At 39.1% G+C, this 13,328-nt stretch overlaps 1 protein-coding gene across 12 annotated transcripts in view; it reads right to left on the bottom strand.

Moving 5' to 3' along the window:
* Window positions 1-2,189: 2,189 nt before the first annotated feature.
* The window catches only part of PAM (peptidylglycine alpha-amidating monooxygenase), a 156,731-nt gene continuing 145,592 nt past the window's right edge, over window positions 2,190-13,328 (bottom strand). For 2 of the 12 annotated variants that reach the window (XM_021084551.2, XM_085014183.1), the window contains 5 exons: window positions 11,728-11,827; window positions 9,496-9,549; window positions 6,981-7,184; window positions 3,731-3,787; window positions 2,190-3,025 (listed from right to left, as the gene is read on the bottom strand). In XM_021084551.2, the coding sequence (XP_020940210.2) occupies window positions 2,847-3,025; window positions 3,731-3,787; window positions 6,981-7,184; window positions 9,496-9,549; window positions 11,728-11,827 (594 nt within the window). In that variant the 3' untranslated portion in view covers window positions 2,190-2,846. The remainder of the gene's footprint in view (window positions 3,026-3,730; window positions 3,788-6,980; window positions 7,185-9,495; window positions 9,550-11,727; window positions 11,828-13,328) is intronic. The other 10 variants (XM_021084556.2, XM_085014184.1, XM_021084559.2 and 7 more) reach the window with 5 other exon arrangements.

The following is a 13,328-nucleotide window of genomic DNA, read 5'->3' as shown; positions in this document are numbered from 1 at the left end:
AAGAACAAAAATCAGTGGAGAGACTGCCTGAAGTCAGTGCAGTTCATTCATTTCTAGTCTGCCATCTTTAGCTAAGCCAAGTTGGTAGAATAAGAGTGGTGTTTTAGGACAGGATGGTAATGTTCCCACGGACTTTCTTTTTCTGAATTTTCTTGTGGATAATGCTGTTTGCTTACGTTAGGCATATAAAGAACGCCATGTGTAATATTAAAGGACATATGTGAAAATAGACCTGGAAATGTATTTATCTATTCTATGGATATTGTTGACGACTTTAATTACACAACATGATGCTATCTTTCAGAAGATACTTGGGAACAAATTTTTCTCAACTTATTAGGAATTCTAAATGTTCAAGGGACACCTGAATTATGTAACTCATCAAGTTTTATTTAATAAGTTGCTAGAAAGTTTAGGAGTTCCTGTTGTAGTTCAGTAGGTTAAGAATCTGACTAGTATCCATGAGGATAAGGGTTTGATCCCTGACCTTGCTCAGTGGGTTAAGGATCCAGCATTGCTGCTAAGCTGTGGCATAGGTGGCAAATGTGGTTTGGATCTGGCATTGCTGTGGTGTAGCCCAGCAGCTGCAGGTCCAATTTGACTCCTGGCCTGGGAACTTCCATATGCTGTAGGTGTAGCCCTAGAAAGAAAAAAAAAAAAAAAGAAGAAGAAAAAGTTGAGATCCAAATTCTCTCCATAAGCAAGTGTAATAAGAATTATTCTTGTATAAATTTTTCCATTTTTACTTTTGTTTTCTTTTTCTTTCCCACCTCCCTATAATTTATCATTTTGATCTACCTTATATCTACCTAATATCATTTTGATCTGTTTTTCTGCATTCATGAGTCACTGTAGAACTGTTTAGGAACAATATTAGGCATACATAATATTAAAAACATGTAGCTCATGGAGCTAATAATCAAATGTTGTACCACAAAAGATGGCTTTAGCGCAAATCAACTAATTTCCTCAATATAAGAAAACTTGAACAGCATCAAAGTCAACCTATAACATATGTGTCTTGGGGATGGGATTAATTCTGGTGTTGAAATACAAATATGTAAGCTACAGTGAACAGGTACACATACATCAGAATAGTGCTGTTGTGATTCTACATTTACATATTTACCACTAATGTGGTGAAAGGGGCATAAAGGAGTGGGCAGAGGGAGGAAAAGCATTCTTCACTTGAGAAGGAAACAAATATTTCAATCAGATTAATTTATTATCAATTATGGGGGAAAAAAACTAGGTTAAGTTAGACAGTTAAAATAACATAGCTGGAAGACATGTTTTTTTGGGTTTTTTTGCCTTTTTGTTTGTTTTGCAAAGCACTCAGTATTGTTTTTGTGATTAGTCAATTAAATCTAATATGCCACTGCTAAAATGCCTGAATTACAAGTAAGCTCTGAAGGAAGAGTTCTGGAGTCAGATTATCATAAAAAGAAATATTATCAGGTTCTTAGTAAACTGCATTGATGGATTATGAAAAAGATGTTTTAAAAAGTAATTTGTAGTCACTTTAAGAGATGGATATTCCTATGAATACATGGGAATTTGGAGTAAGGTTATTCTTTAAAAAGAAAACTGTTAGGAGTTCCTGTTGTGGTACAGTGGAAATGAATCTGACTAGGAACCATGAGGTTATGGGTTCGATCCCTGGCCTCGCTCAAAGGATTAAAGATCTGGTGTTGCCATGAGTTGTGGTGTAGATTGCAGACGCAGCTCGGATCCCACATTGCTGTGGCTGTGGTGTAGGCTGGCAGCTATAGCTCCAATTAGACCCCTAGCCTGGGAACCTCCATATGCTGTGGATGTGACCCTAAAAGGCAAAAAGAAAAGAAAACTGTTAGCAGGATTCATTTGTATATGTAATTTGAGACACAGGTTTCCTCTTAGCTATGATCACCTTTTATTAAAGTATTTACCTTCTGATTGATATACAGGCAAAACCCCTCTTTGAATTTTAAAAGAGAACCTGGTTTTACACATGTATATAAACTATTAGGCTGGTTTTTAATTTATATTAGCTACATAATAAAATACTCTTCTTAATTTTAATACAATACATTTCTTTTGGATGAAGACATTGAATAGGTTTCACTATATCTGTGGTTTGTGTAATTATTACAAAAGTTGTATACAAAACCCTGCAAATATGCAAAAATCGCAAAATACACTCTGACAGCTAATGCTCTGAAAACACTTTATTACACAAATTACATTCAGATTCTGAAAATAGTGATCTAACAGTGTAACCATCTAAAAATAAGACATCCCCAAAACACATCAACTGAAGAAGAAAAATTAAAAAAAAAATTTAAATAGAGACTTTCTTTTTCTTTCCCTCATTGCAATATAATGTTAGTGATTTTAAAAAAATAGAAGGAGATTTAGCAGCTTTGTCGTCATGTAGCACAAAGTTTCTCTTTACTGCCACAGGCTGAGAATGCTGAACAGGAAAGGCACCAAAGAAAGACATTGGCAATGGAAGTGCTGTTGGGAAAATACTGTGTTCAAGCAGAGAATGGGGTTATTTACAAACTACAGAAAAGTCTCAAAAATGCAGATGAGCAAACCTTCCATCATTAACTTACTAGTGTGATGGAAGAAGAGGACTGCTTCTCTATCCTATGTTCCTATAAAGACAATGGCACTGTTCTGAACTTTTAGGAAACTCCTCAACTAGAAACCAAAGCCAACTAAACCAAAATGAAGTAAAATGTGTACAGTCCCACACAGACTAGTACAGTTTACAGTTAAATACACAAAACTCTAAACGTGCTAAAGGGAAAGGAATCTGGCATTCTTGGTAAATCTCATCAACCTAAGTCAAAGCCTTGATCTCAGGAGGAAGGTGCGGGTGTGGGCAGTGGTGCGGAATACTCCTCTTCGGATTCACTCCCATCATCCTCGTCTTTCTCCTGGTCGCTTCCCTCGGTGCTAAGGCGGTCAAACCCTTTCCGGCTATAGCCTTTCCGGCTTGCGAAGAAATTGCCGAGATTCAAGCCTCCGCTCCCCTTTCCTGAAGAAAGCAAACAGTGACAGAGGATTGAGCTAACGTTTGCATAAGTGATTCTCAGTTTCCTTGTAAATCCTTAAATGGTAAAGCTAGTTGGGGATGGGAAAGGGTAGATCTCAGCAAAAACAAAACAAAACAAAACAAAACACACACCAAAAAACAAAGAAACAAAACAGTGACATGCAGGAATACTTATCCTACAGAGTCAGAAAGATACTACTCCATGGACTTCTTAAAATAAAAAGGACAAAACCCAAAGCTCCTCAGGATTATAATGTGTTTCTGCAGGATTATTTCAGATTTAGTTTTCACCCCCTGCCTTTCCCAGGCTCTCTGGAATGGGCATTCCCTCAAGCAGCTCTTGAAAAGGTCATCTTCACCATGACAAGCACTGACAAGCTGACAGGAGTGACAAAAAATTCATGGAAGACAAATGAAGCCAGATAAAGAGGCAAGAGAAGAGAATTCAATAATACAGAACGGCAATGGGGAGGGGGGGGAATGAGGCTGAGGAATGTGCTGTCTGCCAGAGCCCACTCTGGTTAGTTCCTGGTTTGCATTTTGCATTTACCACTCGGGGAGGCTATGCTGCATACAAGGATTTGAACTTCCCGAGAGAAAATAAGAACTATCTCCTTGCTTTTTAAAAGACATGAGCTTGGTGACTTTGAATTGAATGTGAAGGATTCTAAAAGGTCACAGGCATACCTCTAAGTCTTCCCAGTACTCTTCCTGAACTTGCCTCAAGTTTGTGTTCAGAATCTGCTAGAAAAAAGACAATACATTTCAAAATGAGCCCCAGTCACCCTCCTTAATCCGTGGGCTCAACTTTCAACACAAAATCAGGAATTAATTCATAAGTGATTAATAGTAAGGCCTGGCTCTTGTCCATATGTATTCTTGGACTTATAAGGTGAAAAAGGCAGTGTATTATTGGAATGGAGACAAGGGCCAGAGCAAGGCTCTGCAAGGCTTTGTAATCTCAATAAAGTACTTCTCTGAGCCTCAGTTTTCTTTTCTGAGAAAAGAGGGATTAACGACCATCCCTTCCTCTCTGCAAGGTTTAGATGGGATAGTGCATGTGACATGCTGAGAACAGTGTCTGGCACATACACAGTAAATGCTTAATAAATATGAGTTACCTATATTAGGACAAAATTCAGTTACCAACAATTTGTAAAAATTTGGAAGCTTTGGTTATTACAGTTTAGAAATATTGGTCTGAGGCTTTTATTAAGAACAGTACATGTCCTGCTTGAGGAAGCTTTGGATCCATGTTCATCATTTCCCCTTTATATAGACTGAAGGCCAACAACCTGAAACCCTGATGTTCTCAGCTGTTTGGCGACCCAAGTTATCCCCGTAGGGGTTCCCATCTCCTTGAAGGATCAACTTTCTTTCCTTATGGGGAGACTGAACTCTGGCCAGACTTCATTTCTCCTCTTGCTGTGTATCTCCTGCATTCTCTGCCCTGTGTCCACCACTCCGCTAAGGGTTATGATCAGGAAAACCCCTAAGGCTCAGGGTTCTGCTATGAAGTCTCCGACCAGCAGTGGAGGCAGCATCAAAAAAAGCTCCAGGGAGAGGACAGAGCAAAGGAAGAAGAGTAGGTGAGGAGAGAAATAGGCAAGAAGGGAAGAAGGATCTTATGAGACTGTCAGAAAGCCAACAAACAGACTATAAATTCCACAAGGATGCAGGACAGTCCTTAGTCATTTTGCATCCCCTGTGCCTGCACAGTGCCTGATTTGGAGCTGACATGCCGTAAGAGTATGCTGAATAAGTGGAAGGTCTTTCTCGAGGGTTACTAAAAACCCTCAGACTGGATAAGATCTGTCAAGAACAAATGTGGAAAAAAGGTGAGGGGCTGATCTACTTTTTAGACTTAACTGTATTGGACTGAACTATATGAAACTATAATTTTTCTAAATTAGACATGATTGAATAATGGTAATTTCATATGGTTCGACCTGGGCGCATTTGTCTTCCCAACACACTCCCATAAACTCAGTATTCTGTTACCAGTGCCATGTCACCTGTGCCAACAGCATACAGGAGAGACTCCCCAGCCACCCCTCCTTCCAGTGCGGGTTGATTACAACCACCCCTGCTACCTGCCCCCAGGCCCCTTGTGTTCCTGATACTCTGTGCATTGATCACTGCACTTACCAGTGATAATACCTCTATTAATACCTTTATGCATCATTTCTTTACGTGTTTTTTTTTTTAAATGTGTCATCTGTTCTATGAGCTCCATTTATTTATTCAGTCACTTTCTGAATGACTATTTATCAAACCCCTAGTGCCCTGAATTGTTATTTGTGCTGGGGATACATCAGTAAACAAATAAACATACAAGATTCTTGCTCTTTTGAAGCCTCCATCTCACTCTATGAAGACAATGACCATGTTTTTTACTTATTGTTGCCCTGCTCATCACAGTTCCATACCCATGACAGGGAGCTCCATTGCAGTTCTTTTGGGGAAGGGTTAACTGTAATTATGCAGAGCTTTACTGATTGCAGATGAAAGGCAAATGAAAGTCTTAGAGAAATCCTCTTTCACGACTTTATAAATCGAATCTTCTGGTTTTATTTCTGTATCCTTTTCTGTGTCAGGGCTTTGCCATGGGCACTGAATCCCTGCCATGGACGCCTTTGATCGGAAATAGGATCAAACGCTGTTTGTTTGTTTGTTTTTCTCTCTCTCTCTCTTTTTCTTTATTTTTAGGGCTGTACCCATGGCATATAGAAGTTCTCAGGCTAGGGGTGAAATTGGAGCTGCAGCTGCCAGACTACACCACAGCCAAAGCAACATCAGATCTGAGCCACATCTGTGACCTACACCACAGCTCACAGCAATGCTGGATCCTTAACCCACTGAGTAAGGCCAGTGATTGAACCCTCATCCTCATGGATACTAGCTGGGTTCTTAACCTGCTGAGCCACAACAGGAACTCTGGGTCAGATGGTGTTCTTGATCAAGGACTGCCTCCCACCCGGGTCCATGGATTCCTTCCCAGAAGCAGCTGTAGCCTCTTGCCTCAGGACCTGGCAACCCAGTCAAGGGACTGTTCCTGAGAGGTGAGAATCACATGTTGGATTCTTTCTTTCTTTATGTGGGTACCTTGAAAGGAACTCAGTTTCTTGGTCTTATACTATGATCATGATCTGATAAAATACTGACACCATTATTGGATCCTCTCTGGTTAGGAAAGGCTGATGGCCTAAACTATGACTATTTTAAAACTATCACAGTTTCTTATAGAAATAGTTGGTTTCCTGAGAAAGCTGAGTTTTAAGACACATATCTTTTATGACTTCATATTACTTTTATTACTTTATTACCAATGATTATTCCTCATAAAAACTGGTAGTATTATATTAATTGAGCACTTACTACATGCCAGGTACTGTGATAAATGCTTTATGTACATTATTTCATTTAATCCTCACACACCCTTGTGAGTATTTTATCCCACTTTATAGATGAAAAACTGTGGCTTAGAGAGATTAAGTAACTTGCCCAAGGTCATGAAGCTAGTAGGTAGAGCCAGGTCCAGGTAGAAAATACAACTTCCAAAAAACAGACCCAGGGATTTTGAGGACTGGGCCTGTTTCTAGTAGCAGGAATCTCCTCCTTTCTGACCCTTCAGCTATTTCATACTGATTCTACTTTTCTATGCAGTTTCATATGGAGATTTTAATTGGGTATAAGTCAGTTACTAAAAGGTAATATTAAAGGTTAGATTTTGATTCAACTATCCAGATTTCTGAAGCTCCAGATATATTTCCCACTGTGATATTAATTATAGACAATATTTGGAACATAGACAATAACATTGAAAAAGGTAGAGAGCACTTAAAACACTGAAAAAATCACAACCGAACTTTGAGGATAATCAGGCCAAACATTCTTTAGAGGTAGGTTCCAAGTTCAAGGGGCTCATTTTACTTGCCTCCAAAGGCCCTTGATTTTTTCCACCGAATAAATAAGGCAATGGCCAGCAGGACAACCACCGGAATAACCAGCAGGGTTGTAATGAGAACAACGGGCACTCCTGAGCCTGGCTCTTTGATCAGTTTCTGTTTCTCTTGCATCTTCTGCAATGCTGAGGAGGTGGGTTTGTTCTCCATTTTGGTTTCAACAACTGCCTCGGATTCTTCAGGGAAAGAAGAGTTTACAATATTCAACGGACTCAAAGGCTCCAAACCACCCCCCCGACAGTCCCCTCCCCAATCAAATCAACAGTTGCTCACGAAGAACTTGTTGAGCTCAGTGCAAGTGGGGTTCATGTTTCAATATCTTCATCTACCAAGCTGGCAATTGTGATTGGCAAATTCCCACTGAATGGTTTTCACCTTTACATTGGTTTTCTTTGGTTCTACTCATTATTTTCTTTTCATACTTCTACAAAAGTTATATCCTCCTTTTGCATTTTTTTTTTTTAAAGTTAAAATGAACAGGCAGCATAGTGTAGGGGACAGAATTGGTGTACATACTGAAGTCAAATGAATCTGGGCTTAAATCCCATTTCTCCTATATAGCCAGCTAGTGTAACTTTGGGCAAGTTACTTAAATGATCTGGGCCTTAGTAACCTCTTCTGTATAAATGTGGTGATGATAACAACCTGCTTCATGAAATCATTGAGTATAAATGTTTATCATAAAAAGGGTGCTTAATAAGAATTTGTTTGTGTCTTTAGTTTATGAACCTCTTTCATGTTCAATGAATTATTGGTACCTCAATGCATAGTTGCACACATTACTTCTAGAATTAAAACCTGGAAAAAGGAACCGCGTCCTTTCCAGGTTCTTTCCTACAGTTTTAGCAAACTCTAAGTTCACACAGATGCATGTATATCCATTTGCTGTAGATAAAAATAACTTGCACAACTATTCTGTGATACTGGCAGGTACTGGGTAGATAGCAGCCCTAAAGTACTACTTGGGAAACTAATACAATAAAACCACATATGCAGGCATGGCATATGGAGGTTCCCAGGCTAGGGTTCCAATCGGAGTTGCAGCTGCTGGCCTATGCCAGAGCCACAGCAATGCGGGATCCGAGCTGTGTCTGTGACCTATAACACAGCTCAAGGCAACACTGGATCCTCAACCCACTGAGCAAGGCCAGGGATTGAACCTGCAACCTCATGGTTCCTAGTCGGATTCGTTAACTGCTGAGCCACGATGGGAACTCCACCAACATTTTTGTTCCAGGGCAAAAAGTGCTTGTCAGTAATTCTATACATAACAATAATAGAAAAATACAGGACTAGGAATTTCTTCTACATGAGTGTGATATGAATGTCACTCAGTAGTATCGCCTGGGTAGAATCTCTACAAATGCCAAACAGTTCTATTTATTTATTTTATAATATTATCTTACCCCTTTCAACCTTGAGCCGGCTATATTTTCTTATCTGCCTATATAAAATCCCTAAACTCCCTCTTGGTTCTTGCTTCTTTTCATCTCTTTTCCACCTGCTTTTATGAGAAAGGAAAACAAGTAAGCCTAGGGTTAAGTCTGAATATCTCGGAGACTTATTTGTAAAGCAACTAATAACTGAATCACTTTGCTACTTAAACATTAGGAACACCTCTAGTGAGTTCTTAACTACACATGACCATGTCAAAACCCTGCAAACGGTAGAGAATGTATAAATATAAAGTGATCCTAAGAACGGGAGAAAATAATTTGACTGGGATTCCAAATGAACCCAGTGGTTTTACCAGTAGCTAAATTCCATGTCCCCAATTCTAATCGTATATAGCAATGATATACTTATTTGTACATATGCATATGAACGTATGTATGTATATATACACACACACAGTCCTTATAGGCCATAAGTCTCTTGAAGTCAGGTACACAGCTTCATTTCATTAAACCTGCTACAGTGTCTTACACATAGATGGCTGTCAGTAAATGTTGGGGCTGAATGGCACCAAGATTAGAGCTTATGGAGCAACTAATCTTTTCAGGTCCCAGAATATTCACTCACCAAAGATACTTTTCACTTCTTCAGCTTAGAGCCCATTAAGAAAGGCCTTTTCCAGTGTGCTGGATGTTATTTTTCTGCTTGCCTGAGGTTAACATACTTCCAAAAGTGACTGACTGATTTTTTTTTTTCCCTCTCCAAACATCTCTGGCCCACTTGTTGTAGATTTATTATATCCCCAATCACTTTACATCACTTGGAATCAGTGAATTTGAGCTCCTTATTACTATACCATTTGTCAGAAAAAGCAGTGGCAACATGTAGGTTTAAAGGCTCAGGTACATAGTAGCAGTTATGGGTAAGTTACCATATTATATTATATTATGTTATGTTATGTTATGTTATGTTATGTTATATTATGTTATATTATATTTTTGCCTGCTAATTTTTAAGTGTAATCAAGAACCATAAAAGAATTCAACACAAATAGCCTTGGGCTTCACAGTCCACAAGAGGAATCTGACCAACCTTTGATTTCCTGGACCTCAATGCCAGCCTTTTTAACTGATCGATGTTCCATTTCTGTAACACAGCATAGCAAGGAGAGAGAAAATGAGAATCTCCAAAAAGAACATTTGAAAACCTAATTCTGATATTAATTTTTCTCAGAAAATATTTCCTCAACTTGTCAAATACATTATATTAGAAAAGGGTTGGATACAAATCACTCATTAGGTTCCAGGTCCATGAATTCTGGATAAAATCTTCAACTGAAATAATATTTCTAAAGTCTTCATATTTAAAATGAGATTTTCTGTGTTTGGGTTTATAATACTGTATTATTTCTGAAATATCAAGTAGTTCTGTTTTCATGTGGACATCTTAGACTACTGGTTCTGCCATGTTTGATTATCAGTTTTCTAGTTGACATGAATTGATCTGACTAGTTAAATATGAGCATATAAATAACAAGACATCTGCTTCGTCTCCAATGGCAGTTTTACTGTTCCCAAAGTACTGTTTTCCAGATTTATTATTTGGTGGCATTCTGGACTACACAGAAGGCTTTTCCTCCTTTGAAACTGAATGCTATATTGCACTGCTTCAAGCCACATCCTCACGGACACTATGTCAGATTCTTAAGCCTTTGAACCACAGCAGGAACTCCTCTAACCCTTCTTCTTTCTATAGATCTTGAGTGGGGTCTGGCCATGTGCACTTTGTAAACCTTCCCTAAGTGACTTGGACATGCATCTCTGTTTAGTACCAACCACTAGAGTGGAATAAAGAATCTTAGACTGGAATCTTAATAACTTCAAGTATCATATTCTTATCTGTAAAATGAAGATACTAGATAGATTTCTGAAATTTTTCTCTATCTTGAAAACTATTTATTCATTTTTCATTCTGAAAAGCCTAGGTTCAGTCATGTGATTGGGAATTATCCACCTCTTTTTGCTTTCCTGTTTGCCCATATTCTTCTCACATTCTTCTGTGAGAAGGCAGGCAGGAGGACAGCCACATGTGCAAGGGGAATGTGTGGCTCCTGCTGGAGCAGAATAGTCCATGGGTCTCCTCTGTGCACTCAACCCTAACTGGGTCCTCAATACAAAAGTTACTCAAAGGACAACTAAGAAGACAACAGTGACCAAATTTACTTGGGCTCCAAGAAGAAATTTTTGGACTCATCAATTTATTTTTCTTTGTTATAACCTGTACTTTTCCTTATTATAATTTGCATTTTCCTTTTATAAGTAGTATTTCTTATCTTCATCAAGTTCACAAGTCTTTATTATTTATTTAAAACTGCCCACTACAGTCCCTGGTAACCTCAAATTTATCATCCTTAATTCTTTCCCTTAACCCCATCTTCTCCTATGGTTTGGGCCCGGCCATATTTTTATTTATTTATTTATTGGCCATGCCTGCAGTATGTGGAAGTTTCTGGGTCAGGGATGGAACATGCACCACAGCAGTAACCAGAGCCACAGAGGTGACAAACACTGGATCCTTAACCTGCTGCGCCACCAGGGAACTCCAGGGCCTGTCATATTTTTAAAGCATCTCTGGACATTGAGGTTTGTAGCCTACTAAGTATCAATACTGTTCGATTTAGAAAACTTTGGTTTTTAGTATGATATCAGAAGGCAGGTCTCGGTATATGTTTCAAAAATTAGAAATAATGTCCAAATTGCAATTAGAAATCCCTAAACTAGCTGGCCTGATCCTGACGGAGAAACTCTTCTGTTCCCAGACATACTGTGTGAATTACATGGGAATATGGTTTAGGATTTGAAACATGCTGAAGTCTAAAGGGAAAATGGAGAGTGCTTCCTGTTTGGGATGATAGGTGTCCACGGATGCTGGCCTTCCTAAATGCTCAGCAGGTACTGAGAGCTGAAGAACCACATGAGAAGTCACTCTCTCTGTTCTGCCAGAGCCATCTCCTCCCTCTGGAACTAAGTTGGAATTAACATTGGCTTTCGATGTAACAGACATTACTTCAGGCAGCAGGAATTTCCTGTGGAATATCTGTTGAAACAAGGGGATAACTGCAAGAAAAAAAAAGTTTCTCTCCACTTTAAAAAAAAAATGATCACCAAAATGTCTACCAAATAGGTCTTTTAACAACTGCTAATCACATCTTGATTTTCTATTCCACTCTAGCAATAAAATGAGAAGGATATACAATTTTTTTCACATGTTTTTAAGTAACAAAACTGAGGGAAAACATGGACAACAGCTCTGTAAAAGCCTTACTCTCAGTCAAGGTGAACTTCCACACGGTGTTGGTGTGAGCGTCTCCAACAAACACGGTCCCATCTTCAGACGCAGTGATGTCATGAGGCATGTCAAAGTGCTGCCAAAATGAGAAGCACAGAGCAGGGTGGTAAGCCTACACTTCAGCTCTCTATGAAAGGGCAGAAAAACCCAGCAAAGCACACAACAAAACAATAAGCATGTTGCTCAAACCAAAGAACCAATGACGCCCATCAAAGCAGCTCTAAGCTAAAAAGGGTCATCCATTCATGCACTGGGCACTGCCTTGGCCAGACACATTGCTATGCACTGGAAATGCTGAGGGACCCTCACCACCGACTTCCATGTCTTTTAAAAAGTGAATATTTACAGGTAGATTATGGTTTTGTAGTGTTGTTTAGTTGGTGTCACATTTTTGCTTCATGTTTCATCCATCTTAAATCACTGTCAAATTTGCCTATTTTGATTTATATAACTAAGAACCGGGTATTAAGTTTTGTTATTATTCCCGTAAAGCTATCATCTGCTGCCTTAAGAACTATTTTTAATTACTGATAAGAGGAATCATTTCAAAGCTTCAGGACATTCAGATTATTTCTGAAACGCATACTATGAGATAGGCAGTAATGTGGGGTTTTCTACTCTGCAGCCCATTGTTTACAATCTTTTCAGTTCAGCAAAGGAAACAAACTGTTTCCTCCAGCATTTCCTTGCTTTTGTACCTACTTCAGAAACACTAGTATTTAAATATATTTTTTCCTCATGACACATTTCCATTTCAAATTGTTGCCATCTCAATCACAAGGACCCAGGAGACAGGGGGCACTTTACATTGCTTCCTCAAGGTCACCGAGCTAGTTCCTGGAAGAGCAGCCTTCAAATCCTTAAAAGTGCTGTGCTGCTGCCATTTCCATCTGCCTACTGAAGCTTGCAAAGGTGCCACGTGCCCTGCCAGTTGGCAGGATGTGGATGATTTTTTCACCTTTGAGGCTAGGAGGTCTTCCTGAGTGTACCTGTCTCAAAAATAGGATCACTGAGTATGAATAGGAACATTATTCCAACTTCGGGCTTATCAGCCAGCATCTGCCCACGTTGCTTTGCTGAGTATAAAGGGCGCTAATGAGGTAAACTCCTGTTCTTAATTCCCTTTAGGAGGGGCAGAATACAGGCTTTGGAAAAAATATGCTGCTTTAAAAATCAGCAATAATTTGTCACATTGAAAAGAAAAACGAGACAGCCATGCCGAGGAGGCTCAATTCTTCAGACTACCAAATGGCAAATGTTCAGGAAAAGGACAGAGAGCCAGAAATCAAAACGCTGCCTGGTCGGAATCTCCCAAGCCAGTCATCAAATATTCATCCTTATTTTGGTTAGTTAATAGGTGGCAACAAACATGCAAATTAAGGGAGGGGAGTTCCTTTTCTATACCAAAATATGTTTTTAGAAACTGCTTTGCAAAACATAGGGTTGTAACGTACTTCACAGTTTCTGATGGGAAAAATGCTATAATGGGTGGGGGAATTAAGGTGAGGGGGTCATGTGTGAAGTATTAATTGATAAGGATGTCACTTTAAATAAATCACAATACACCATCAGTTTAA

Source organism: Sus scrofa, chromosome 2, assembly GCF_054392235.1.
Source record: "Sus scrofa isolate SSC_HxYL_T2T_F1_AM1 chromosome 2, Sscrofa_HxYL_maternal_Yorkshire_Landrace_v2.0, whole genome shotgun sequence".
Taxonomy (NCBI): domain Eukaryota; kingdom Metazoa; phylum Chordata; class Mammalia; order Artiodactyla; family Suidae; genus Sus; species Sus scrofa.
This window is presented reverse-complemented; position numbering and strand designations above follow the sequence as displayed.